Source organism: Hylaeus volcanicus, chromosome 1, assembly GCF_026283585.1.
Source record: "Hylaeus volcanicus isolate JK05 chromosome 1, UHH_iyHylVolc1.0_haploid, whole genome shotgun sequence".
NCBI classification, from domain to species: domain Eukaryota; kingdom Metazoa; phylum Arthropoda; class Insecta; order Hymenoptera; family Colletidae; genus Hylaeus; species Hylaeus volcanicus.
In genome coordinates, this window is record NC_071976.1 from 34,947,223 (window position 1) to 34,971,219 (window position 23,997).

General features: G+C 48.1%; 1 protein-coding gene across 3 annotated transcripts in view; it reads left to right on the forward strand.

The window, feature by feature from the left end:
* LOC128885119 (uncharacterized) overlaps positions 1–23,997 on the forward strand; it is a 192,351-nt gene that overhangs the window by 143,565 nt on the left and 24,789 nt on the right. Inside the window, exons 5-16 of one of the 3 annotated variants that reach the window (XM_054138949.1) lie at positions 522–649; positions 4,382–5,353; positions 6,091–6,267; positions 13,833–13,938; positions 14,021–14,173; positions 16,097–16,234; positions 17,591–17,796; positions 19,570–19,851; positions 20,912–20,976; positions 22,187–22,391; positions 22,662–22,807; positions 23,080–23,208. In XM_054138949.1, the coding sequence (XP_053994924.1) occupies positions 522–649; positions 4,382–5,353; positions 6,091–6,267; positions 13,833–13,938; positions 14,021–14,173; positions 16,097–16,234; positions 17,591–17,796; positions 19,570–19,851; positions 20,912–20,976; positions 22,187–22,391; positions 22,662–22,807; positions 23,080–23,208 (2,707 nt within the window). The remainder of the gene's footprint in view (positions 1–521; positions 650–4,381; positions 5,354–6,090; positions 6,268–13,832; positions 13,939–14,020; positions 14,174–16,096; positions 16,235–17,590; positions 17,797–19,569; positions 19,852–20,911; positions 20,977–22,186; positions 22,392–22,661; positions 22,808–23,079; positions 23,209–23,997) is intronic. The other 2 variants (XM_054138956.1, XM_054138964.1) reach the window with 2 other exon arrangements.

Consider the following 23,997-nt stretch of genomic DNA (forward strand, 5'->3'; position numbering starts at 1 on the left):
TCAATCGCGACAACCGCGTCGCTTTACTTGGGTCGAAATCGGATATGTTGGCCAGGCGAACGGCCATATTAAAATGGTCTCACGATCGCGATTGTTTAATTAAATTCGTTTCTCGGCTGAAAGTACTGTTCCGTGATCGCAACGATGACGCCACTTTTCGGTATGTTTCATAGGCGGCGTTAACGATACTTGTACTTGAATTTCGTCCGCAAACGTTACGATAACGGCGATCGTCGTTGTTAATACCAAGGGGAAATAATCCCGCGATTAAACGGAGTTTGAACAGGGTCAGCTTGAACCGTGCCGGGATCGGTGCTGAAATTTTCGTCAATTTTCCCGGGAAATTATCGGACGTTTCAATAATTGCAAAACTGGATCGCTCGCCGCTAATTCCTGATTGACTTCCAAAGCACGCCAGAGAAATATCCCGCGTTCGACCGATCCGCGTAGAATTTCAAACGGAATCAACCACGCAACGCGACCAATCGATTCGAATAATCGTTATTCCTTGCACGTTTCAGGAATGCCTGTCAGGATTCTTGGACCCAGCTACGACAGTCGCCTATGTTCGGATGCATATGTCCGAACAACCACATGAAGAGGCGTTGCGACAGGATCTTCTCGACGGTGAATCACAATCCCTGCGTTGGTGAGTATGAAATCGGGCCCGTTCGATCGCAACGTTTACTTTTCTCTTTATGTATGTATACGTATATACACACGTGGTACATACAGGCATCATTCGTATCATCAGTGCGTACACACGAGACTTTCTCGCTTTGGACTCTTTTTTTGTTTCGTTGTGACTTGCCCTCGAGCCAGACACTTTGCGATCTTGAATGAACGAGTACATATATCGTAACCGTTGATTAACAGTATTTACTAGCGCACCTTGTGGAAAACGACTTGTTGGTGTTGTGAAGTAACGTGTGTATTTTTTGGATATGGCAAATACCGATTTACTTTTACATTTCGCCCGTCTCGTTGCGAGAAGTTCGTTCGATTGCCCGCCCCTTGTGTATCTGTTTGTCTGTACCTTTACACGGAGTACTCTTTTTTTTTTTTTTTTAGTCTACTTTTCTTCGTTTCGGCAAAGGGAATCCTGACGATCTTAGACCGAAACACGCGAAAACATTCATCCGAATCCCGTCAAAGATAGGGACGGTTTTAGACTCGAAAGAAGCATCGAATTACTTTGGGGATAAAATTAATTTCCGACCTTTTAAATAGGAGATTCGAGGACCATCCCACGATACCTTACTCTCCGTATTATTTCATCGAGACTTTTACGAGCTTAAATCCGATTATTCCATTCGTCGATATACCAAAATCAACCGTTACAATTTCGACCAAATTAAGTTATCTTAGAATCGAAGTTACCATTTAGTCGTAGGAATCGCGGAGAAACGAGGAAATTGCACTCGGTGAAAATTCGATAAATCAAAGAGGTTTCGTCGACCATGGACACGGCCATCGGGATGTTTCCAGTCTCGTTATTTCTTCTAGTCGTCCAAATTGACCACAAAGAATGGAACGGAACAATTACTTTCGGCGATATCGCGGTGTTTAAGGCTCGTGGGATGACGTTATAGCCTCTTTCGGATAAGTTCCTTTCTCCTTAATTAACTAAAGGCTACCGGTATCGAGATGTAGATAAGGATTTCATCGCGGGTTCAACCTTAATTTCACTGAAATCCCGATCCCTTCGAACAACATCCTCCATACCGTTCTTCCCGTCGAGCCTAACGACACTCTCGACCAGCTATTTTTAGAGTCTCTTTTCATCGGTACGCCCGCGAAAACGTATTCGTCTTTATCTTCGATCACGATCGATGTTACGGGATCGAAGATCGTGGCGCGATAGCACGCGCCGGCTCTTTCCATCGAACCAAGTTCATTGCTCCCGCGATACATTTAGGTTGGCGAGAAATAAATGGCTGGTCGATACGTTTATAAAAACCCTCTCCTGGTTCGCCTTCCTTTCGTTCGTCCAAGATCGGCTGGATTTCGACTAGAGCCTAGCAAGGTTCTCGATAAAACGCGGATCACAATTTAGGGCGTTTCGCGCCACTACATAAGTGCATTTGCCACTCGATGCGTATGCGCGACGCGCAAGTCGTTTGTCCCTTTTCTTTCAAACGTTCGGTAGCCGAGCGAACCGATGCTCGTTCCTGGATGGACGATCAACGGCGACCAGGGCGTTCTCAACTTTGTACGTTTCAGCACCGAGGAGTCGAACCGTCGCTTTGACAGTCGATATCGTTTACAAAGTATCGGGAAACACGAGTATAAGAAACAAAAGATACGATTCGAAATTTAAGGAGGATTCGATGCGCGATTCGCTGGTTAGTTTGTCAAAAATCTTAAGCATGAACGGGTCGAAATAAACTACTGGACAAAATTAGTGGAACACTTTTTTTTTAAATGTTCATAATTACGAGAGTTTTCAACCTCGGTATATTCGGTTCGGTTGACGAAACTTTCCGGCGATTTCTTCTCGAGGATTCGATAGGTCGATCGACGAAATCCGAAATTTCGGATAACACGGTCAGCTACACGAGCAGGAAGAGGAACGGAACGTAAACGATGATCCTGGACGCTTTGTTCCACCGCGGTTTTGAAAAGTTTCCTTCAGTTTCCGGATATCCACGAAGCAACGATGGGAGGCCACGGAAGTCTGAAGCCACCCTCGAAATCCTCGAATGTCAAGGAACGTCTGCACGAGAGCACCAGCACCTCCTAAGTACGCATTCCGCCCGAAGGATTTGCATTTCGAGATCGATCCGCGCCGCTCCATCTCTTTCTTTTTAACATCGTTCAAGTTTCGGCTCTCGATCCTCCGATCGAACATGGTCGATTATCGGAAGAAACACGCGAGGCCGAATTTGATCGCGGCCCGTTGTTATTTTCATCGCTATTCCTTTCCATGCATCGAATCGTCGACGCGCATCCGTTTACGACGGTGTCATGGTAATTCAAGTCGACTCGAGGGTCCGATCGAGGCTACCGTGCACGGATCGATGTAATACCCGAAGCTAGGATTTAGGATCGACGAGAATCGTTCCTTTGGAAATGGAGAACGGTGTCGCTCGATGGTGGCGGATAAGAGCTCGGAAGCCTTCGGGCGAGAATGCAAGGAGATTACGCACCGCATGCCGTACTTTTGCACGAGAAATTCTCTTTTTCGAGGCCAAGTCGGCCGTGCACGTTCTCAGCCTGCATGCCTGAATTTTTCGATTTCTTTCTGACAATGCGCATGCCCGTTGATTAATCGCCCACTACGACTCTCTTACTCTCTGTTACTCGCTCGACTCGTTACATACTCTTCTACTCCCTCGCCATTCTCCCTTTTAGATTCGAGAACGCCTCGAGCATTCGAAGAGCAGCAATCGTTTAGTTTCGAGTTATTCCGAGGAAGAGCAAAATATTTTCTTGTTTATTCGAGCAATTCGCGAACGAACGTGCCAAGGATTCGTCGTAAAAAGATCGCGAGAAAGCCTGCGCCGAGCATTAAACGAACCAAGTCGTAATCGAAATTGACGTTCGACCTGGATTTACGCGGCTCGGGACTCCCTTTGGCACTCCAAGTTCCCGCGAAACTCCGACTAACGCCAAACGCCTAAGCAAACGCTTTACTAGCGTGCAGTTCTGGCTTTGAGCGCGCGCGTTCGCGAAACCATCCTCGAGAGAGACCGGCGAGAGATCTTCGAGATCCGTTCGTCTTTTTGTCGACCATGAGTTTGATCGACTCCTCCGGGGACGTTAATGGGCCGCGTTAGACCTTGTTGCTCGAGCAATTTGTGGAATACCGTGGTTACGGCGGTTGCTTCGTAACGAGCAGAATCTCTCGATCGGCATTTGTCGCGGAACGGTATTTCCGAAAAGCGCGTGGTTTATCGTAGATACGATGATTTTTTGTAATTTCGTTGTTTTGAAGTTCCGCGAAGCAATTTTGTTGACATTTACGAGTAATGTAACTTTTCCTTTTTCCTCGTCGTTTCTTTACATGCTGAAACGAAGCCAAAGCCCGAGGTCGCAAAAAGGTTTAAATAAAGTTTTCTCGGAGCGCGATGTGTACAAATTATAACAAATTAATTTCTTCCGAAGATATAAACGTCCGAAATTCCCAACCGTCGCCCACGGCAACGGTTCCGCGCTCCGAAAACTATTTTATTCACCACCGTCACGACCACCGACCATCAGCCACCACTACCACTACCACCACCACCACCACCACCACCACCACCACCACCACCACCACTACCACCATCACTATCACAAGCGTAGCACGTACCACTCGACCCGTCCGTGCACGTGTACCGATGCGATCACGCACCCCACTCACCCCGTTTTCGTCCGCGTCTCTGCTTCTGTGTTACAGAGTTCCTGCCCTCCTCCACCTCTGTAGACCTGTCGGGCACGGACTCGGCCCTGTATCCGTTCGACCCGCAGCAGGAGAGCTACCAGGAGATCTGGTTACCGCCGACCAGTATGTACCCCTATTTTCTGTTCCCCGAGGCCGCGCGCACCTCGTACTACGACCACGAGAGCACGTACGACGTCCAGGAGCCCGGGCAGAGGCGTCAGCACGGCCACCGTCATCAACACGGGCGTCATCAGGAAGCACCGGAATTACCCGGCAGGCCCGGTGTCCTCGTGGTCGAAGCGTACGAACCTCGTGCCGATCACGAGAACCGGCAGGGGGCTCGTGCTGGCGCCGACGACGAGCATCGGCCTGCTTACAGGGAGAAAGATCGGTCGATGGAGGGATCTGGGAGCTTCTATGATCGCGGCTCTTCTTCATCTTCTTCCTCTTACTCTTCGTCTTCTTCCCCTTCTTCATCTTCTTCTTCTTCTTCTTCTTCTTCTTCTTCTTCTTCTTCCACGTTGTCCAAGCATGATCGTGCCTCCAGCACAGTGCACCTGCAGCCAAGGCACTCCCAAAGCGAGCATGACGCGCACCTGCACCATCATGACCATCACCAGCACCACCAGCACAACCCTGCACCACCCGCACCACCGTCCGCCGCGACGTCGTCTTCATCTTCGTCGTCGTCGTCGTCGTCGTCGTCGTCGTCATCGTCGTCGTCGTCATCGTCGTCGTCGTCGTCGTCGTCGTCGTCGCCGAGTTATCCTCCGGCTCGTCCAACGCCTACCGTGGACGAGACGAAACGAATCGAGAGACCCGAGCTGGTGCAGCCGAAGAAATTCGCGCCCAGGCCCACCTACGAGCACCGGGCGATCTTCGATCGCGCCGACGACGACTTCGATGACCACGAATTCAGGATCGGCGCGCTGCCCGTCGACCGGCTCTTCGATCTCCGCGAGGCCTTCGAAGGGTTCGTCGACCAAGGTTCGTACACCGGTATCAGGGTGCCGTGTCCCCGCGGACCTCGTCAATCGTCATTCTTCGACGAAACTCCCGCTGGTAGACGCAAAAAATACCGAGTGGCCCGATTCTTCTCGAAAATTTGATCGGGCACGCATCGCGTCCCGACCGCCGGACTTGGCTCTTCGCTCCTGAATTCCAACCCCTCCGGTTTCCGTTCGACGCGGTGATCGATCCGGCATCGCCTAAGCTTTATCGCTTCGTTGCTGTTTTTCAGATACTACGCCGATTCGAGACCGCGAAGGGTTTGGAGCGCAGCGAGCTCGCGAGCACGCGAGACGTCGAATTCGTCGTCGCGTCGACTTGCTAATCAAATGCCGGACCGATTCACGCGTTTTTGTCGAGCGTTGACGAAGAACCGTGAAAACGATGCAACGACGATATTAAAATTTCAGCCGATGTTCCGTTGTTCCATGTCCTCGAGCGACTTTGCCTGTCGCGGTGGCGGCCTTTCGATAACTACGTCATCGATGTTTCAATTTCGCGAACACCCCGCGCCAGGCGCAAAAATTCGCTCGAAGAAGATTCGTTGCGAATCCGCTCGGTTCGGAGCACTACTCGCGTAGCAGTGGGCTCTCCCGACTCCCGAAACCGTTTCATCGGGTTCGTGGTCGATGCGAGGGGAAATAGCACGGTTAGAGCCGACGACCAAGGCGCCCGTACTCGTTCCTCCATGCTCCGGTACGCTTGCTGGTTTACAGTGAAGGTCATCGCTCATCCGGACAACTCGACCAGCTTCGAGGTGATCGAGTCGCAGCTCGAGAATCCGTTGATCGACGCGGAACACCAAGATCTTCTCGCCATGCAGCAGCTTTCCGTGCCCGGTGGCCACCATCACAAGCCCCATCGCAAGAAGAATCAGACGGACGATCACGATCGTGAGTACCATCGTTCTTTAATTAACAGCAACGCTTCTCCTCGTTAGACTCTCGTCGTTAGCATCGTCGACGATTTATTCGCCACCTCTCGACGATCGGGCCGAAACGAGCGTGGATATCGAAATCCGGCGAAAAGTTTCGAGAGCGAGGGGTGGTTCTTGTCGCGCAACGCCCGGATTAAAGTTCGAAATCCGGCAGCTCGAGAAATAATACTGGGAGATACGGGGTAGGACAGGAAATGAGAGGACTTGGAGGTGAAATTAAATTAAACTTTCGCCGCGATAAAGTTTAACCCTCGCAGGGCGACGTTCCGCGACGTTACGCGTCCGATCGATTCCGCGGGAAAGTTCCAGCGGCGGAACGAGAAAAATTTACGAGGCACTCGTGCCACCCACCGGGAAGGTGTAATTTAAGCGGGGCCACGAATTTGCGGGATAATTTTGCCCCACGAAAAGGCAACGCTGAAATTGCCAGCCGAGGAGAAGACGGTAACTCGGAACGACGCTTTCAGCGCGCGAAACGAATACACATTTTTCCGCGCCCCCGTTTTTCTCGTAACTCATGGTACTTGATGGATGGACGAATTTTCCCCGCGTTAACAAGAACAAAACCGTGGTCAACATAATTCCAACCTGTACGGTGAATATGCGTGGCGTCAGCAGCTATAAATCCTACCGGACAAGACACCGGCCGCTATCGCGAGAAATACACACCGCGCAATTTTCTCACGCTCGTGTAACGATTAACACTTTCCTGGACTCTCCTCGAACGTTCACCGAACAAATTGTACGTACGCTTCTCTTTTTTTCGCGCGGCAACGAAACAAACTGTTCGCGATTGGTTAACAACTTGGCGAGGGTGGGAAATGGCTTAGCGCGCAACCTACGAAACGACGTCAAAGAGTTAATCTCTAATGGGCCAACAAAGAACGAGCTCGCGTTAATTAAAATACGACGAAGGCCAAACGATTCGAGTTAGGTCGAGGTAGAACCGTTCCAGAATCAGGGCAGACGCGCGTTGAATCGTGGTGTGCGAAAAAATGAACGGAGAGGAAGACGGATGCGGGATTCGAGGAGCAGGAACGCGTAGACCCGGTGCGGCAATGCGAACTATAACGCATCGAGAATTGATTGCATCCGGATCGGGCGGCGAGTAATTATCCTTGGTTATCCTTTAATCCAGCGATTACCCGCGTATCGATGTTCCGTCCGGTGATTGATTCGAGCGAAACGGATTCCTACGGTTCGCCGAGCACCGCGAAGCTATCGTGTTTCGTAATCCAGCGAACCGTTCGAAAGAAAGGCGGATGACTGATTTTTCTAATCGAAAATGTCGCGAGCAGGTGTCCACGAAACGCTACCGAGGGGCCTTAAGTTTAAGCGTTATTTTATACGACGCACGCCGATATCGGTGTGTCGTTCGACCGACGAAGAAGCTAGAGTCGCAATGCCGGAGAACCGTCCAAGTGTTTTATCCAAAGGACACGGCTTACACCCGACAGCCGGGCTTGGTATAAACCACGAAGAACCGGGCCACGAAAGCCTCAAATATTTTACTTTGCGAACGTTCCTTTCTATCTTGAAATGTAAACGAGTTATCCGGATGACTCGTCTCGAATGCTCCATTCCGCATATTATACTCGAAGTTCTGGTACAAGTGCGCTCGAGAACGTAGAAATCCCGTCGCCGGTTTGATTCTTTAGGATTTCTCGACGATCGTCGCGCTTGAACCGGATCCGCTCCGATTATTCGTTCGCCGCGTCACCTTCGCGTTCGTCGATCCCGACGGATATTCGCGCGGAGATGTAATCAGGCCCGCCTTTCAACGTCGTAGCGAACAAGCGCGCATTTCCCGCCACTTGTCGTGTCCTAATTAAAATTCGTTCGACCGCTTATTTACCCGTTTCTCCGTAGAGCGGTGCTAACCTAACGAGTCGCTATTTTCTCTAGTTCGAAAGTCGAACTCTCGACGGGCCTGGACGCGCTGAAATTTCGCATTCATATATTCAATTTCGACGGAGCGGTCTACCGGGACCGGAAGCTCGTTCCGTCGAACGACCAAAGATCTTGGACGCGTTTGGTGCGAGCGTAGCTCGAAAACTCTCGATCGAAGAGAATTATTATCTCGAATTGGATCTCTCTCGAGTCGATTTCGCGAATTCGAAGCTACGCGGTCGAGACCGTCGCTTATTATCCTAATTAGCAGCCCCGTGATCGTTTGACGGGCGCCGCGGTAATTACACCATGGAACATAGGCGCATTTTGTAATTCGTCGTTTCACGAATCGCGCGATGGAAACGTTTCGTACGTTTTTGCCGCGTTGTATTTCCTCGACTCCGTCGCGAGAGAGGGAGAGAGAGAGAGTGTGAGAGAGAGAGAGAGAGAGATACGCGAGAGGTAGGCGCAAAATCGTTGCTCGTTATCGGCGAAGTTAAACAAACGGGTCACCGTAATTATTACTCACACCGGTACGCGCATCTAGGTCCGGGCATGCGCCCACCTCCGTGCACCTGCGAGCACGTTCGAGCGTACTCGTCAAAAGTGCGCCCCTATCGATTTCGGATATACGTATATAAAGTAAAATCCGTCCGCGGACACGCCGTCTGTCCTACATTTTTCGCTTTCCCGCGGAAACGCGACGAAACGCGCGTGCGTTCGACTTTCCGTCTTTCGCTGGTCCTCTGGTCCGTGGATACGATCCAAGAAAACAGAAACCTCGTCGTTGCGTGGTTGGAAACTTTAGGCGGTCTGAAACCTGAAACTACGTAGCGATATGATACGCAAATATATAGTACGACGTATGGAGAGATTAATTAGCGTACTCGTACGATCAAGTAGCGAGATAGGTACGAGAAAGGTTATCTCTGAAATTTCGTGTACCGGAGCGAATAAGTGCACAGGTGATACAGGGCAAGCGTTGAAACAACCCGACTCTAAAATTCTCGAACAATCGATGCAATCGGTTTTAAGCTCAAAAATAGCACCGACGAAATGTTCTCTGTCCTTTACCGCGTCTATATTTAAATTCGAAGAATCCATGCTGGAGTCTTTCCATCTTGTTAAGGTAAATATTTCATGCGACTAGAAAAGCAAATTGCACTCGCATGCTCTAGTTTGGAGCGAACTAACGCATCGTAACAAGTTATCGAAGCCACATGTATTCAGAATTCCGTTCGAATAACGTCCGACTCCGAGACACGGTCATTAGAACCTAATGGTGTTTTACGTGTCCGAAACATGCGTCTCGAATGGCCCTGTTTGTTTAAATAATTCACGTCTCAACGAGACGCAACGATATATGCTTCCTAGGAAGCGATTCGAAACTGATCCATCTCGGTTTCATCGAAGGAGAAGAGCACGCAAACGAGAATACGCGCGAGGAATATACGATGTTTGAGGATTAACAAAGGGGTCGGTTCCATCCCGACAGTTTATCAGGTAACCGTGACCTATCGGAGAGTCGAAGTTTCCGCGGAAGGATGCGAAAAAACGTGAAACGTGTCGGTGCATAAAGTTTCTCTGCCGTTGGTAGCCACCGCGAAGAAATAATCCACCGACTAGCAATTAAAGCCGAGTTCGTTAACGGGGAAACAATTCAAAGAAGGACCAACGCGACGTATGTGCAATGCATATACGTCGGTACAGCTGTTTCGCCTCTTGCACGAAAATTTCAAGCGGCATCGTTATTTTCCTTCGCGATTTAATAGCGTGCTTGTTTCGAAAGCACGCAGAATATACACACGCGAAAGGCCGTCAAATAATTTTTTGCCGGCGCAAAGAAAGAGCTATTTTCCGGTCGGAGCCTGGGTCGCGTGTTTGCTTACACGCAGTCGGTATCGCTCGATCGATTCTTGCCCGGTCAATTGCAAATTTGCGAAAGCAATCGACCAAAGCTTTTGCTTAGCCTGGATAATTTTTTTAAGCTCCTCGCTCCGTCCCCGTTTCTTCGCGATTGACCCCGCGCCGGTAGTCGCCGGTAGTCGCGGCGACCGATTGCTTAATTATCCAATTAACTTCCATCGCACGAAACGCGATTACGCTCGCGAACTTGCGAGAGTTCGCGACCGTTTCAAGGTTTTTCCCGCCGTTTCTTCTTGTTATTTTCCTGTCTATTAACGACGGACGGTAATTGGTCGTCCAACGCGAGATATCCATTAGAATCTCGCAAACGCAAATAGAGGTTAAAGCGTACCGCAGGTTATACAATTACCAAGCGGAAGGATCGATTCGGTTCTGTCACAGAGAATTCTGCCACTAATTCGTCGACACGTTGGGAGAATCGATCGACGAATTTTCTCCTCCATTCGGGTTTAGCGTATCGTTCTTTAACGACCAATTTGCTAACACCAACCCGTCGATTCTAGCGCGTTTCATTCACCGCGGAAATAGGTATCGTTCTTCGGGCTTCGCGCTCGTTTGGCTTCCAAATTTCTGAACGCTCCGTCGCCAATCGTTTCAACCCCTTGCTCTACCGTCGACGACGAAACCGCGAGCGCTATAGTCGGATGTAAACGACGACGAAAGATCCTGTTCGAACGTGATCGTTTTTCTGTCCGGTGGAAAACGATTTTCCTCGTTGGCGAGTCTAACGAGCTCCGTCGAGTTTCGATATCCGTGCACCTGCGTCACCGGAAAGGTTCGGAGGCTGCCACGGGTCGGATATATCCTGATAGGAGGGAGGGTGCGGCATCGATCTCGAGGAGCCAGACGGACACCGATTCCAATTACCACCGGTTCCAATTGGCCGTGTTTCTCCGGCCGACTCGAAGAATCTGTCTGCGATCGAGTCAAGCCATCCCGCCCAACCCGGGTACCTCGAACTCCTACGATTGATATTCCTACGCGGGAAAATCCTGTCCCAGATCCTATAGCTCCGAGACGTCTCGCGCGGGAGGTCACCTTCGACGTTCGCGTCCCATGGCGAGCGCATCGACAAACTCGTTGACTACTTTTCCGCGACGGTAGGTGAAGAGTTCTTCTTGGAAATGGTAACAGCGATTTTAATTAGAACGATGACGCTCGCGATGGGGAGCTCGAGAAAAGGGACGGTTCGAGCATCTCGAAATTAATTAAGGGAAAATTATACAGGGAGTCGATTGGACCCATTTCCTCGAAGAAGTTGGCCTTTGTTCGAAATCGTTTCAGTTCGGAAGTGGCTACCATCGGAATCGTCGACGTTTTTCGAACGCCCTCCGTGTCACAAATTGAGAAAAATTTCCAATTTATTTATTCGTCGAACGACGGAAGGGTCGTCGTCGTTACGCGAAGAGTAAAATCAGGAGAAATATAGTCGGACGAATGACAAAGAATGAAAGGAACGAACGAATTCGCATTATCGAGATCACGTAAGCGTTTCTCAACGTTTCCCGAGAAAGAACAACGACGAAAGAAGAAAAATAAAAACCACCAGCCTGTCGAGGCGTCTTTCCACGCCATAGCGATAGAAAGCATCCTTGTTTTTCCGTGGACAAGAATCGCACGGATCCTCGGAGGTGCTATAACTTCCGACTACCTGCGAGAGACGAGTTTATTTAAGGTGAATAAACGGTGTCATCGATTCAAGGCCAACAGTTTTACGTGGCTCTCTTCTCGTAACACCGATCACCTCTTCTCAAAGTACAGAGAATATCGATAGAGCGAATTCATCTCTCTCTCGAGAGAGAGAGATCGGCGCGTTAGATGGCGTCTCGAATGAATTTACGCGCAACCTTGTCTCGATAGAAATTTCTCCTGTGATTGTAGATTTGATATCCGAATTCCCAACTATTTCTTCGTCCCTTGAAACGCGTCTCGCTGGGTAAAAGACGTCCGAAGGTCAAAGACAAAAGCACCCACCCCCGTAAGGAAGATTTCGAGAGCAGCAATTAAGGCATCCGAAGGGAGGAACGCAAAGACTTTGAGTGCTCGTTTATCTTAATAAAGTGCGTCGAAGGCATGTTCTTCGCGACGGCTGACTTATGGCTAATCATCCGAGCGGGGACTGCACCCCTCTCACGGTCTGTTTCCGACAGTTTTTCCCTCGCTTACAACGGAGAAGGTGGTTCCGGCGATATTCGGAAGGGGTCTCCAGCCCCGAGGCCGTTAACCCCAACCACCGAGTCCATCAATCGAAGAAGGGTGGCTGGTTAACGATGCCGAACACTCGTCATCGGGCGGATCCTTGCTCGTCTTGACTCCTTCGGTCTCGTTTTGACCCCTTTTAACTCCATTCGCTCGGTCTCGAATGGGGTTTCTTTATGGTCGAATAATAGTCGAACCCCTGAATATTTATCGTCGATCGGGGAGATATTGAAACATCGATATAAACGTCGGGAAACGTATTGTCGTCGCGGAAATCTATTCCACGGAATTCTTACTTTTTCAGCTACTTGGTTATTTACGTAATGTCCGTCTAATTAGTTACGGATCGTTTCGCGTAAATAGATAGAAGCGAACGCGTCGCGCAAAGTTTCCCGTTCCCAGTTTATTTGCATCCCCGGCCGCGATGCGATTCATCGCGACAATTAATACGGGACACGGGAAGATTTTGTAGCCTCGGCCAGCGGTTGCATAATTCTTGCATTAACCTTATACATTTATTCCGGTCCCTTAATGCGGAAGTTTATTTAAAGTTGTCGCGAAGTTTGTTTAAATCGCCGTCTTGACGCGCTTATGTAAATACACAATTTCTTTTCTCCTCCCCGCCGCGCCGAAACTAAAACGGCCAAGTTTCGGATGAATATTCAGCGTAGAATTGCGATTCGCTCTTTCCATCGCGTTCGATTTTGTTTCGTCGAATCTATACGCATTTCGTCAAAGTTTGTTTTGCATCGTTGATACCCCGACGCCCTACGAATCTATTCTTTATTGATTACTAGAGCAGAAATTTTCATTTCTGTCGCGCGTTTTCATCCTGTTTTTCGTATCCTCGGAATTTTCGCAGCTTTATTCTTTTAGCGGTTGCCGCTCGAGCCCCTTAAGCTCTAACTTTCCTTCGCGAAACCAAAGCCAGAGCGATTTGCATAAATAAACAATTATTCTCGGCGATTGTTTTTAAGTGGCGAGCGAGCTGGGGTAAATATCGGCCGATAAATATTCAAGATTCGCTGCGGAGGGTCGTTCTTTTAGCTCGGTTCGCTCGGTCAGGCCAGTCGGTCACCGAATGATAAATCATTTGTTTCTGTTCACTGGTCGGAGTACTAGGAGGCTCTGCTCGACTGTGCAAACAATGGCCACGAGCACGATTGCGCGGTGTACCGACGCGTTTGACATTACCGATAGCGATCTTCGTCGCGGGAAGGCAAGAATGCGATAAACGCGTTTAAAGGGAGAAACAAGAGTTACGCGCGTCGACGGAAATCCACGCGATTATTTTCTCCCTTGGAAATTTGCGGTTCACTTCGGAATTCCTTTAACTTCTATAATTTCTACTTTTGTAAGGAGAAGACTGGATGAAATAAGGTTTCGCTTCAATGTTTTTTACTTTCCATTTTAACAGACTTTTCGTTTCGTTATTTCTTTTTTCGCTACGCTTCGTACTTGTTCGCAAAACGATTCTTTTCTTTTTTTTTTTACATCTCTGCGCAGAAACGTCGGTGGTAATGCCATCTGCCGCGTCAGACCTGGACAAAATCCAACAGCCGGTGAAAATTGTGCTGGAGAGCACGTGTCATCACGCCTACACCGCTTGCAAGTGAGCAAAAAATAACGCTTTCTCTCTGTTCCTTTCCACGCGTTCGATTCGCTTTCAACAAGTCCGCTTCTTCTCGTTTCAGGAACGAACCGGAGTGCAAGGTCCTTTTGGAGCCCGTCCTGAATCACTGCGACTCGTCGAGTTGCGCGAGAAACGAATGCATGGAGGCGTTGCAGAATTTCTACAAGTCCGCGAACCACAAGTACTCCGTGGAGATCGCGTTCTGTTTGTGCAGGTGAGTCGACGATGCAAACATTCGGGGTCGTGCACCCTCTAAACGCCGCACTCCGACGAACCGGGTTCGGGTATCCCGCGACCACGATTCGTATCGATATCTAAAGCCTTAACGAGACCGCCGTACCGCTATAATTCTGGATTAAGCGCGAGCACGGAATGAAGACGAACGGAGACAGCGAGCGAAGATTCGGCTGATTATATGAACAGCCTCGGCGTGTATTATCGAACGACTACATTAAAGCTACTCGTCTTTGTACGTTCCCGTAATTCTGAGTAAACGCGCGGCAAAGGTGAGAGAGACGGACAAAGGGTGGCCAGAGAAAATCTCCGGCACAAAGGACCGTCTTCCGCAGAAATACCTTAAGTTCTGCATCCCTAATCCTTTCGCGCCAACGAGGCCGGCCGACCGGCCGGCTGGCAGGCTTCTTTTTCAGGGAAGCTCCTTTAACTTTTAAGTGGCTTTTGCTCACGAAACAATGCAGAAACTTTCTATCTGCCTTCCCCATTTTTTTTTTCTCACTCTGGTTCCTCGGTTCATTGTCCCGGCAGCATCCCTTTGTCCCGATGGCCGGAAGGAGATCGGTGTCCTCTTCTGAATTGATTAACATCAGAAAAGGTCAGTTTCCGGTCGGTACGGAGATATATCCTGATTCTCGGACGAATTAATCTTGTATTGCTAAAAATAACGCTTTGTAGCGTCCATCGTAGCATCCATTATTCGGATCCCTTTGATCCGGTCATGCTATTATTCGAACAGAATACGTCGTTGTAGAATATTCCTTTTCACCCTGTGGAACTATTCTACCGTCACGGTTGAACTTGACTCGGTTCGTAATACGTACGATAATGCGTCGCTAACGCATTTTACTGTTTAACCCTTTGCACTCGGAAACATTCCGTTACAAAGTGTGTAAACAGGAATCATGTATTACATAATGTAACTTATAAAGCATGTAATTTATTGTAACGATATTCGAGCTTATATGAATCTTTGGACATTGAGGAACATAATTTTGTTTATCTTAATGCATGTATCGTATTTTCATTTGATTTTTCGTGATATTTGAATAGAAACTTTCAAGTGATTCATACATTTTTACAACTTTTACGCTCCCGTAACTTTATCCTGTGTAATCACTAACAAAGTTTGCCTGAATTTACGATGTCCCCTCGAAGGAGACATTCGAGTGCAAAGGGTTAATCGATCCGATACTAGGCTAGTCTTCCTAACATGCCGAAACAATTAAAGGAATCCGCTAACGTGTCGAAAACTTCGTCGAGCGTTTATTGGCTCACGGAGAGGCTTCCCATGATACGAACGTTCGAGGCAGAAAGGAAGGAAGCGAGGGTAACGCGCTAGAAACGAGAACCGAACGATGAAACGAAAAGTCTCGCGGCCGAATAAAATACGTAGCAGGCTCGTTTAATGCTCGTTGAGCAATACCCACCTCTCGCTGCCCGTCTGCCTGGGAATTCCTCCCTTAAACCTCCCTCCAACCCCACCGAGCAAGCAGATGGAAGTTGGCTTTAGGACGGTGCTTCCTCGTGCAGTAAATCGCTGCGTCTTCTCTTTTCTCCTCAAATTTCGAGCGACGAATCCAGTCCTTTATCCGAAACGAAAATCGAACTCTCCCGTGAACTTCCCTGTTACCTTCGGAATTAGTCCACGAAAACGAATTAGACTCGAATCTTATCGATTTCCACGGCCAGATTTACAAGATGGTAAAAACAGAGAATTCTTGTGTCGAGGTTCTCTTTTTTAGCTTCTCGACTGTTTAAAGTGCGCGGGAATTCAAACGAATTCGAGTTCGAGGAGGGATCCAAATTGGCTCTCCTCAGCGTCGGAAGCCGCGGTACGTTGCACAGGACCAATTACGACGCGAAATAAGTTGGAAATAACGTAGACGACCTCGTTTCGCAGAAAGACGGACGGCAAGAAGGACGAGTGCATAGTGGCGCAGGAGAAGATGCACCCTGCGTGTGCACAGCGAATCGTGGGTTCGGAGACACCGACTTGTCACAGCTTGGCCGAGGCCTGCAAAGGAAACCGGGGTTGCAGGTACGTGTCGAGAAACTTGCGACATTTAAAGGAATCGTTTAACGTTCGTTAGACGTCTCGCTAGAATTTTATGTGAATTTACTCGATATACCGTACGTAAATAAATGCGAGAAATCGCAGCAGATTCTGTGCTGCGCTCTTTGAATAGCTTTTAGGTACCTGTGTTAACCTCGCCTAAAGTTGCGTGTCCTCAACGTTTTCATCCTTCCAACTTTTTCCTAGCCGCTATGCTCGTGCAAACAACTTCACGTGTACTCCGTTCGCGATGTGCTCGCGTTGAACGGGACCACCGCGACCGTGGTACTTTTTGAATCGTTTCATTTTTCGCCTCTCCTTATGAATACGGTCCGCGACTACGGCATTAGAGGAAATTCAATTCAGAGCATCGTCGGTTGGACCGCTATTCGATGTTTCAACGAAGACACGGCACGGAACGATCTACGCGAAGAGACGAGACAAATTTTGAAAGAGGTTCATCGATTAGCGTCTGATCGAGTATTTCGTTTTACTATCATTTATTACGTCGCAGAGATGATTCGAAAGATAAACCAATGCGTGCGCTCGGTCGATTAAAGGGCGACCATTCGAGGAAACGAATCGTACCTTCCTCGACGTTTATTTTCAATGCGAACTTTTCCCACGTCGGGGGATTCTTTCCACGATTAACGATTCAACCAGGGAGAAACGCGAACTACGAAGCTCCGGGATTAATCCACCGCGTATCAAGATCGCAAAAATTATACAGCGCCGCGAACAACAGCGGTAAACGCTTATCGACGAGACCGATCCTTCGATTAAACGCCGTGGATCCTTTTTCTTCCTGCTACAAGCTCCGAGGTACCTACGCCTTCAATTTGAAAGTTAAATTGCAAGTCAACGAGACGAGACGAGACGCGACTCGATTCAGTCTCGCCGCGTAATAAAACACTTTATTACTTTGAAGAAAAAGACGGTCAATTTCGGTCGCTTAAAATTACGCCAAGGGCTCTCTTTAAGGGTCTCCCAGGGTAGAACTTGAAAAAGATCGACTACGTTTGCTTCGAAACGTCGAACGAATTTTTTTTTTTTTTCTAAAAGAACGTCAAGTACGACGCTAAAAAGTTAAAACGTAGATGAAAGAATCAGGGGTCCATTGGGGAAAAATAGCTCTAGACCCTGGCCATCGAATTAGTTTGATTTTGGCGCGACAAAGGGTAGCGGGTGACTCGGGTAGAATTTCCGGTCGTCGTCCTTCGACGCGTCTCTTTCGAAACTTGGAAGCCGCCGGTGCGACCGCACTTCCTGCGGAGAGTTTCGAAACGTTTGCCAGTATCCGTGACAGCGATGCGATTCTCGTGACCGGTGTGTGCTGTGCAGAATGAAGCTGGAGTACTACGAGCAAAGTTGCGCTGTGGACAGTGTGACGAAGAAGTGTGCCGGTCAGCCGGCCGAGTGTAGAAAAGCGATGCTAGGAATCCTTGGTACCGAGCTGCGATCCAACTGCGCCTGCAAAGGCACGGAACTCACGCAAATCTACGATTGCCTCGGCTGGCAGAGGCTTCTCTGGGTAAATCCTTGTGTAGGTGAGTGAAAAGCACGTCCGTTTGTTTTTAATCTTTTATTCTGTTCCGGCGAACGCTTGCCGTAGCTTTCGTGAATTATTGAAAAGTGTGTTTTGCGAAAGGCAACTCGTTGCGCTCCGCTATACAGTTTTCGTTCTTATGCAATCTTCGTACGATTCGACGCAAGGGATGCGCACTTTCCATTTCGAATAGGATATTATATACAATTTCGTTTCCGTGCCCCGAGTATCTTTAGAAACGTTAAGCTTCGAGCACAAATTCTTTTCATACCAATGAATCGCTTGCCTACCTACTAGTCTCCGCAATAATTTCTAAAATATTTATATTTCTGAACAATCGAACGAACGTCGCGGAATGTTCGATACAACGAGTACTCCACGGCTTTTATTTTCAAGTAATGCGCAGCGTTTGACGGGCGATGTACAATTACTCGAATAATTAAAAACGTCGTTACTCGACTGCTGAAAGTTAAACGTAGCGATAAACGCGAATGATACCACAAGTCGGCGCGTAAAAATGGTTTCGTTTCCATATTTGCTCAACGAAAAATCACAGGGCACGAAATGGATGAAACGCATCTGAATGTAATCGGTTTTTGATCGCAAAAAATTTCGAGATAAATCGCGGTCCCGCGCGCCCGTGATTGCGGACACGCGGAATTTTTCTCGCAAATACGAATTCGCGGCCGAGCAGGTTCCGCGTGTCGTTTTAATCAGAGATCGGCGGACCGTTTCCTGGGAAACCCTTCGGTTGTTTTCACCGTTGACATAAAATCATCCGTCGGGATCAAATGTTTGATGACGACCAAAGGACAGCCAAATATTTGACACGGTATACTCCGTCGTGCCCGCAGTGATTAATATCAACGATAATTAATATTTCCACGATGACAGAGTCGATTTCTTTGCGCGCAACCTTTTTATTCTTGTCTAGCCGGCTGGTGTTCGAATACGCGTGATACGATGTAAGAATCAGTACGTCTAAAATCGTAGCGAACATTTACGATTCGACGATCGAACGCCGTTTATCGAATTACGTCGACTCCCGCTTCATCCAATGATTCCGGTCGCTCGGAAACATAAAAGTGTTTATCCGCGGCAATCGTCGAACGATCTCGGCGCTTCGTTACGACCGCGGCCGGTGCAGCCGCGCGGAATTGCAATTACATCGGTCGAAAGAACGAACGAACACCGCGGCACGACACGACAAAGGGCTTTTATCGATCTTACATCTGTTCCACGAGTCGAGCTGCACAAGCTCGACTGTACCCGGGCATTCAGCCGACAGATAAGTCATTTAGATACGAAGAAATTGCACTTGCCGCTTGCTCGAGAAGTGCATCGCGCTCTGCGCTAACTGCACCGAACGGCTCGATCGCCTTTCGTCGATTCCCGATAGGAATGTAGGTCGAACGGCAGGGTTAGATGCCCTCCGTTTGCCACCCTGATAAACGTGGTCGATGCAAATTAACGTGGCCCGGTAATTGTCGCTTGAATTTATTTACCAACACGTTTCGTTCCAATTCGGTGGTCCGTGGTGTCGGGCATGCGGTTTTCTACTTTATTTAGGTATTCGCATAGATAGACACCTTCGAGTATCCTTCCTAGATTCGTGTAAGGTTCGCGAAGAGGCTGTGTATGCGATGGGGGTTCGAAGCACTTTCGGCTTCTGCCGAGAGTAGAATTTACAGACCATAGAATAGGGACTAATGGATTCCTAACGATGACAAGTGTCTGGAGAAACGAGCTAAGACGAGGGTGTCGATTGTTTCAGTCGAGTCCCAGAAGGACTATCACGCACGCAGGAAACACCATCATTATCCCAGAACTACAACGACGACCGTCTCGTCGACGACCAGGTCGCCGGTTAGCACGACCACGGTTACAGTGGTCGAACAAGTAGAAGATAATCAAATACCGGAAGTGACGAGGTGGTCAACCACCGAACCCACGGAAACTTGGGAAATCACCACGACGACGACGTCGACCACCACCACCAGCACCACCACCGTAAGCACTACACCCAGCACTACGACAACCACTACCACACCGCCTCGTAAGTACCGCTTCTTTCTCTCGGATATCTGCTCGTTGACCAAATTATTCGACACAGTTCTCCTCGTGAAACGGTCGCTCGTACGTTTGCGATCACCGGGGTTAGGATTGGACCGTCGATCGCGCTATTGACTCTTCGACAAAGTACATACATACATACACACATGCATACATACATACATACATACATACATACATGCATACATACATACATACATACATACATATATTGCTCGTTACATTGAAACAAACGATACAAATGTAACATAAACAAACATAGTTTTATTCAACGCTTCGATCAATGTTATCGATACTCTGCAACGCAATCGGTTACGCGAAAAAATACAACGTTACATGTACGAAGAACACAACAAATGTTTGGACGATATATGTAACCGCGAATTGAAATTTGTTACGATTCAATATTCGAAATGTTTTCAACGCATAGACGATACCGTACGATTACTTGCACGGGCCACGATGTCTCTTTCGTGGATCTTCGACACACTGTTCCATTACGATCGATGCGCGAATATAGAAAGTATGATTCGCATTCGTCTTCCTTAAGAGGTACACGCGTGTGCGGAATAACGGCTAACGGTAGCAAATAGTCGTGTACCATCGCACGGGTTTATTAAAATGGAACGCCCCGTATAGGAATTGGTTCGTGCCAAGCATTTCCAAGGCGATTGCGGAATCGATAACGGAGCACCGAATGGTTTCGAACGCGAAAGGATAGTCGGGAGCCTCGGGGGGCGGGCGTTGAAAGAAAAACAGAGAGTGCGTGTGCGGTGACACGTTATTTCTCGAATGGAAAATGCAGCTCCTTTGATCGTTGGAAACCGGACGAGATATTCTGTCCGAAACACAAGGAATTTTCGTTTCACCGCCGCGAGAGACTCGTGTGTCGAACGTTACAAAGCGAAGTAGGTGGAAGAAACGGGCTGAAAGAAAAATTCAAAACGGGGAAGGATCGAGGGAGGAAAGGGTGGAGCGCGAGACAGGAAAACAGTTCGACGTGGAAACGTGTAGCACGCGTCTCAACGTACGTCTCTTTATAGGCTTCTGCGTGGTTCAAAGGGCGAGGCAAAGTCACCAATACATAAGGGAGGGCAAAGGCAAGAGGGTGAGTTCGACAATGTACAAAGTATTTTCGTGATCGAAATGCATTTTCGACCGATCGAAACGTCGAAGGAATGCGGTAAAGGATCGAGAAAAATCTTGGAGAGAAACGAAAGTCCAGATGGATTGGAATAGCTATGGTAGACATTGGCGAACGACGTTAGAATTTTTTTTCGACAAAGGTTCAGAACGAATCAAGCGTTTCAAGTGTTTCAAATTTGTAATGGACCACAGTTTTAGAAATTATTTTGACACGAAGTCGACTCGAATACGGATTCTGAATTATTTACGTTCACGATTAATCGTCGCATTTTGAAGCCAACAGGCCGCGTGGTAATTATTTTAATGTCGTTACGAAAATTAAACTTGGAATATCCAATTTAGTTTAGCTCCGTGCTCGGGCCACGTTGAATACGGTAAGAAAAAATTGTTCGTTTGTTGTTTTTTGAATAACTTTGTTTCCAGGGATTAAAAGCTTTCGTAAATATTAAAAAAGCAGGAGAATTCGTCAGAAAAGGCTATTAAAGCTGGTCCCGTTCTCCATTTAACGTTGCACATTTTTAAATCGAATCGCTTGGTTGTGAAAGTCGTTAAAAGTACATGTGAAATTCCAAAACTGTCGATGATTTCAAATACAATTTTCACAGTCGTGGAATAAAAATACACCACTATTTCCGTTTCCGTTCATCAGTTATTGTTATCGTGGAGTCGGAAACGGAAAGTTTAATTTAAAATGTCCAAGGTAATATCGGTAATAATTAATATTCAGTATCGAGCGCCATCGATCATCTTTAAAATGGCTGCAGATTCGTATTTTCGTATTCCATTACGATAATTGATTACGAAATGACAATGCACGAGACCGACTCGCACCAATTTTTCCACTGTTTGCGATAGTTATTCCGATGCAACTGGACCTGCAAAATTAGAAATAATAGAAACACGATACGTTCAACATTTTGTTTTGCGTATACAACTGGAACATTTAATATCTTGAATTTCACGCGATCCTTCCTGAACTCGTATGCATCGCGATGTTAACAACAAAATAATTAGAAAATACACGTTAACGAGTCTCGATGTTCACGTTAATGAAAATTGCTCAGCTTTTCGAGGCTTTGAGTTACAATTAGACCAACGCCACGTACATTTACACGATTCGTCGAGCCGTTTCGAGAGACGCAAATTAATGCCGTACGCTTGATCCTAAACAGCTCTATCGCGAGGACGAGCCGGAATGCTCGGAGCTCTGCCAGTGCGGCGAGGGCGAAGTTTTGATCTGCAACACGATCTGCGTGGATTCGTCGCCCTGCAAGACGGACTTTGCCTTCTACAATCACGAGGCACCGGCATATCAGGCGCATCGCGGACCCTGCCTTTGCTATAGCGGTCGTTTCATATGCATGCGGCCTTCGCCCGGTGAATATACCCTCTCGATGCGTTAAATTTCGCGCTGAGAAATTTGAACGGAGTGCGATCCGAGCGATACGTGGTTGATCGACGAGATATTTTTCCAATTTAAACAGGGACGATTAGAGATCGATCGAACAAGCAAGAAGATACATTTCTTCGACTCGATCGATAGAATATTAATTAAGCCCTGATCGTATTCCAAATTAAAAAAAAAATCTACTCTCCCGGACGAGTAATTTACAGCGATAAATCTTCTCGTTGACTTTTTCTCCGCAGATGCTTACTCTATACCGCACGGAGTTTTCATGTTCCTGGGATACAGCGAAAAGGACGAAAGTTTATTACGGCAGCATAACAATCTCACAGTCCTGGACGCGGTGTCGTCCCTCGATAGCTTTATGAGAGAAGAAGTTAACAATCAGGTAAGACGTTCACTTTTCGTGAGACAGTTTACGTTGCACGATGTCCCTTAATTCGATTCACCGCATCGGATGATCGTTCGAGTTGTCCCTGTCTCGAAGCGGCAGTAAACACCTGTCCAGATTTTTCCAACTCGAGGTGCATTCGCGCGCGACGAGAAAAATCTCGAGAGGCTACGCAAATCGGAATACAAAACGTACACGACAGGCGAAACTTAATAATGCGAGATAGCGTAGGATGACGCCGAGACGTGTTCTCGTTCTTTTATTTGCAGACAGTGTGCACGCTCTTCTTGTACAACGCGACCCGAGAAAACGTGATTGCAGTGGCGCGTCTCGGGACTGACAATCCACCTCTAAATAGCAGCCAAGCTCAAAGTCTGCAGCACCTTCTGCGCGTCAAGGTGAGTAAATTGCAGAAAGCGACGGTTTTCGTTCCTGAATTCGCATCAATTCTGATCTTATTTTCCGGCCAACTGGTCCGCCGCGCCGGTAGCGTCCCCCAGTCTTGTAACTTTATTGGCGCGACGGTCCTTTCAGTCATTCGTGTTTCTATTTAGACCCACGTCGCGCGTTCACACATAACGCGTGATTAAATTATTCATCCCCACGCCTTCGCCTCGTCGCGAAGCTCGAATCCTCGTTGCCGAGACGATTCTCGGCGGAAGCTGTACTTACTATTCGCTTCGAGCGTCTGCGGAACTCCGCGGTCAGCTTCGCGCGTATCGAGCAAGTACCTCCAAATATACCGGCGAAAATTTAGACGACCTTTGGGAGTTTACTCGGCGATAGATAAGAAACAGAAAGAGATTGCGTGTGCAGCGTCGATTTTATTCGCGTCAAAACGACCGCGTGTTTACGCGACCGTGTGTGCGTGCCACGCGCAGGAAGTGCGTGCAGCATATCCGTGGAGCGATATCAACTTCGTACAACTTTTCGCTTCTCTCTCTCCCTCTTTCAATTTTTCGACGGGAAACGAACGAGTGGTTCGCCCTCTTCTCTGCGAGTATCGCGATTAATTAACCGGTACGGCATTCTTAATTCTCCTAAAATTAATCCAGTCTGCCCCTCGTATCGCGTTTCACTGACTCGCTGGTTTCCAGCTCTGCAAAAAAATCACGATACAAGCGCACGAAAATTTTCTCCGCTTCGTGTAGAATTTTTACGCGCGTTACGTCGTAGCGCGGATGCGA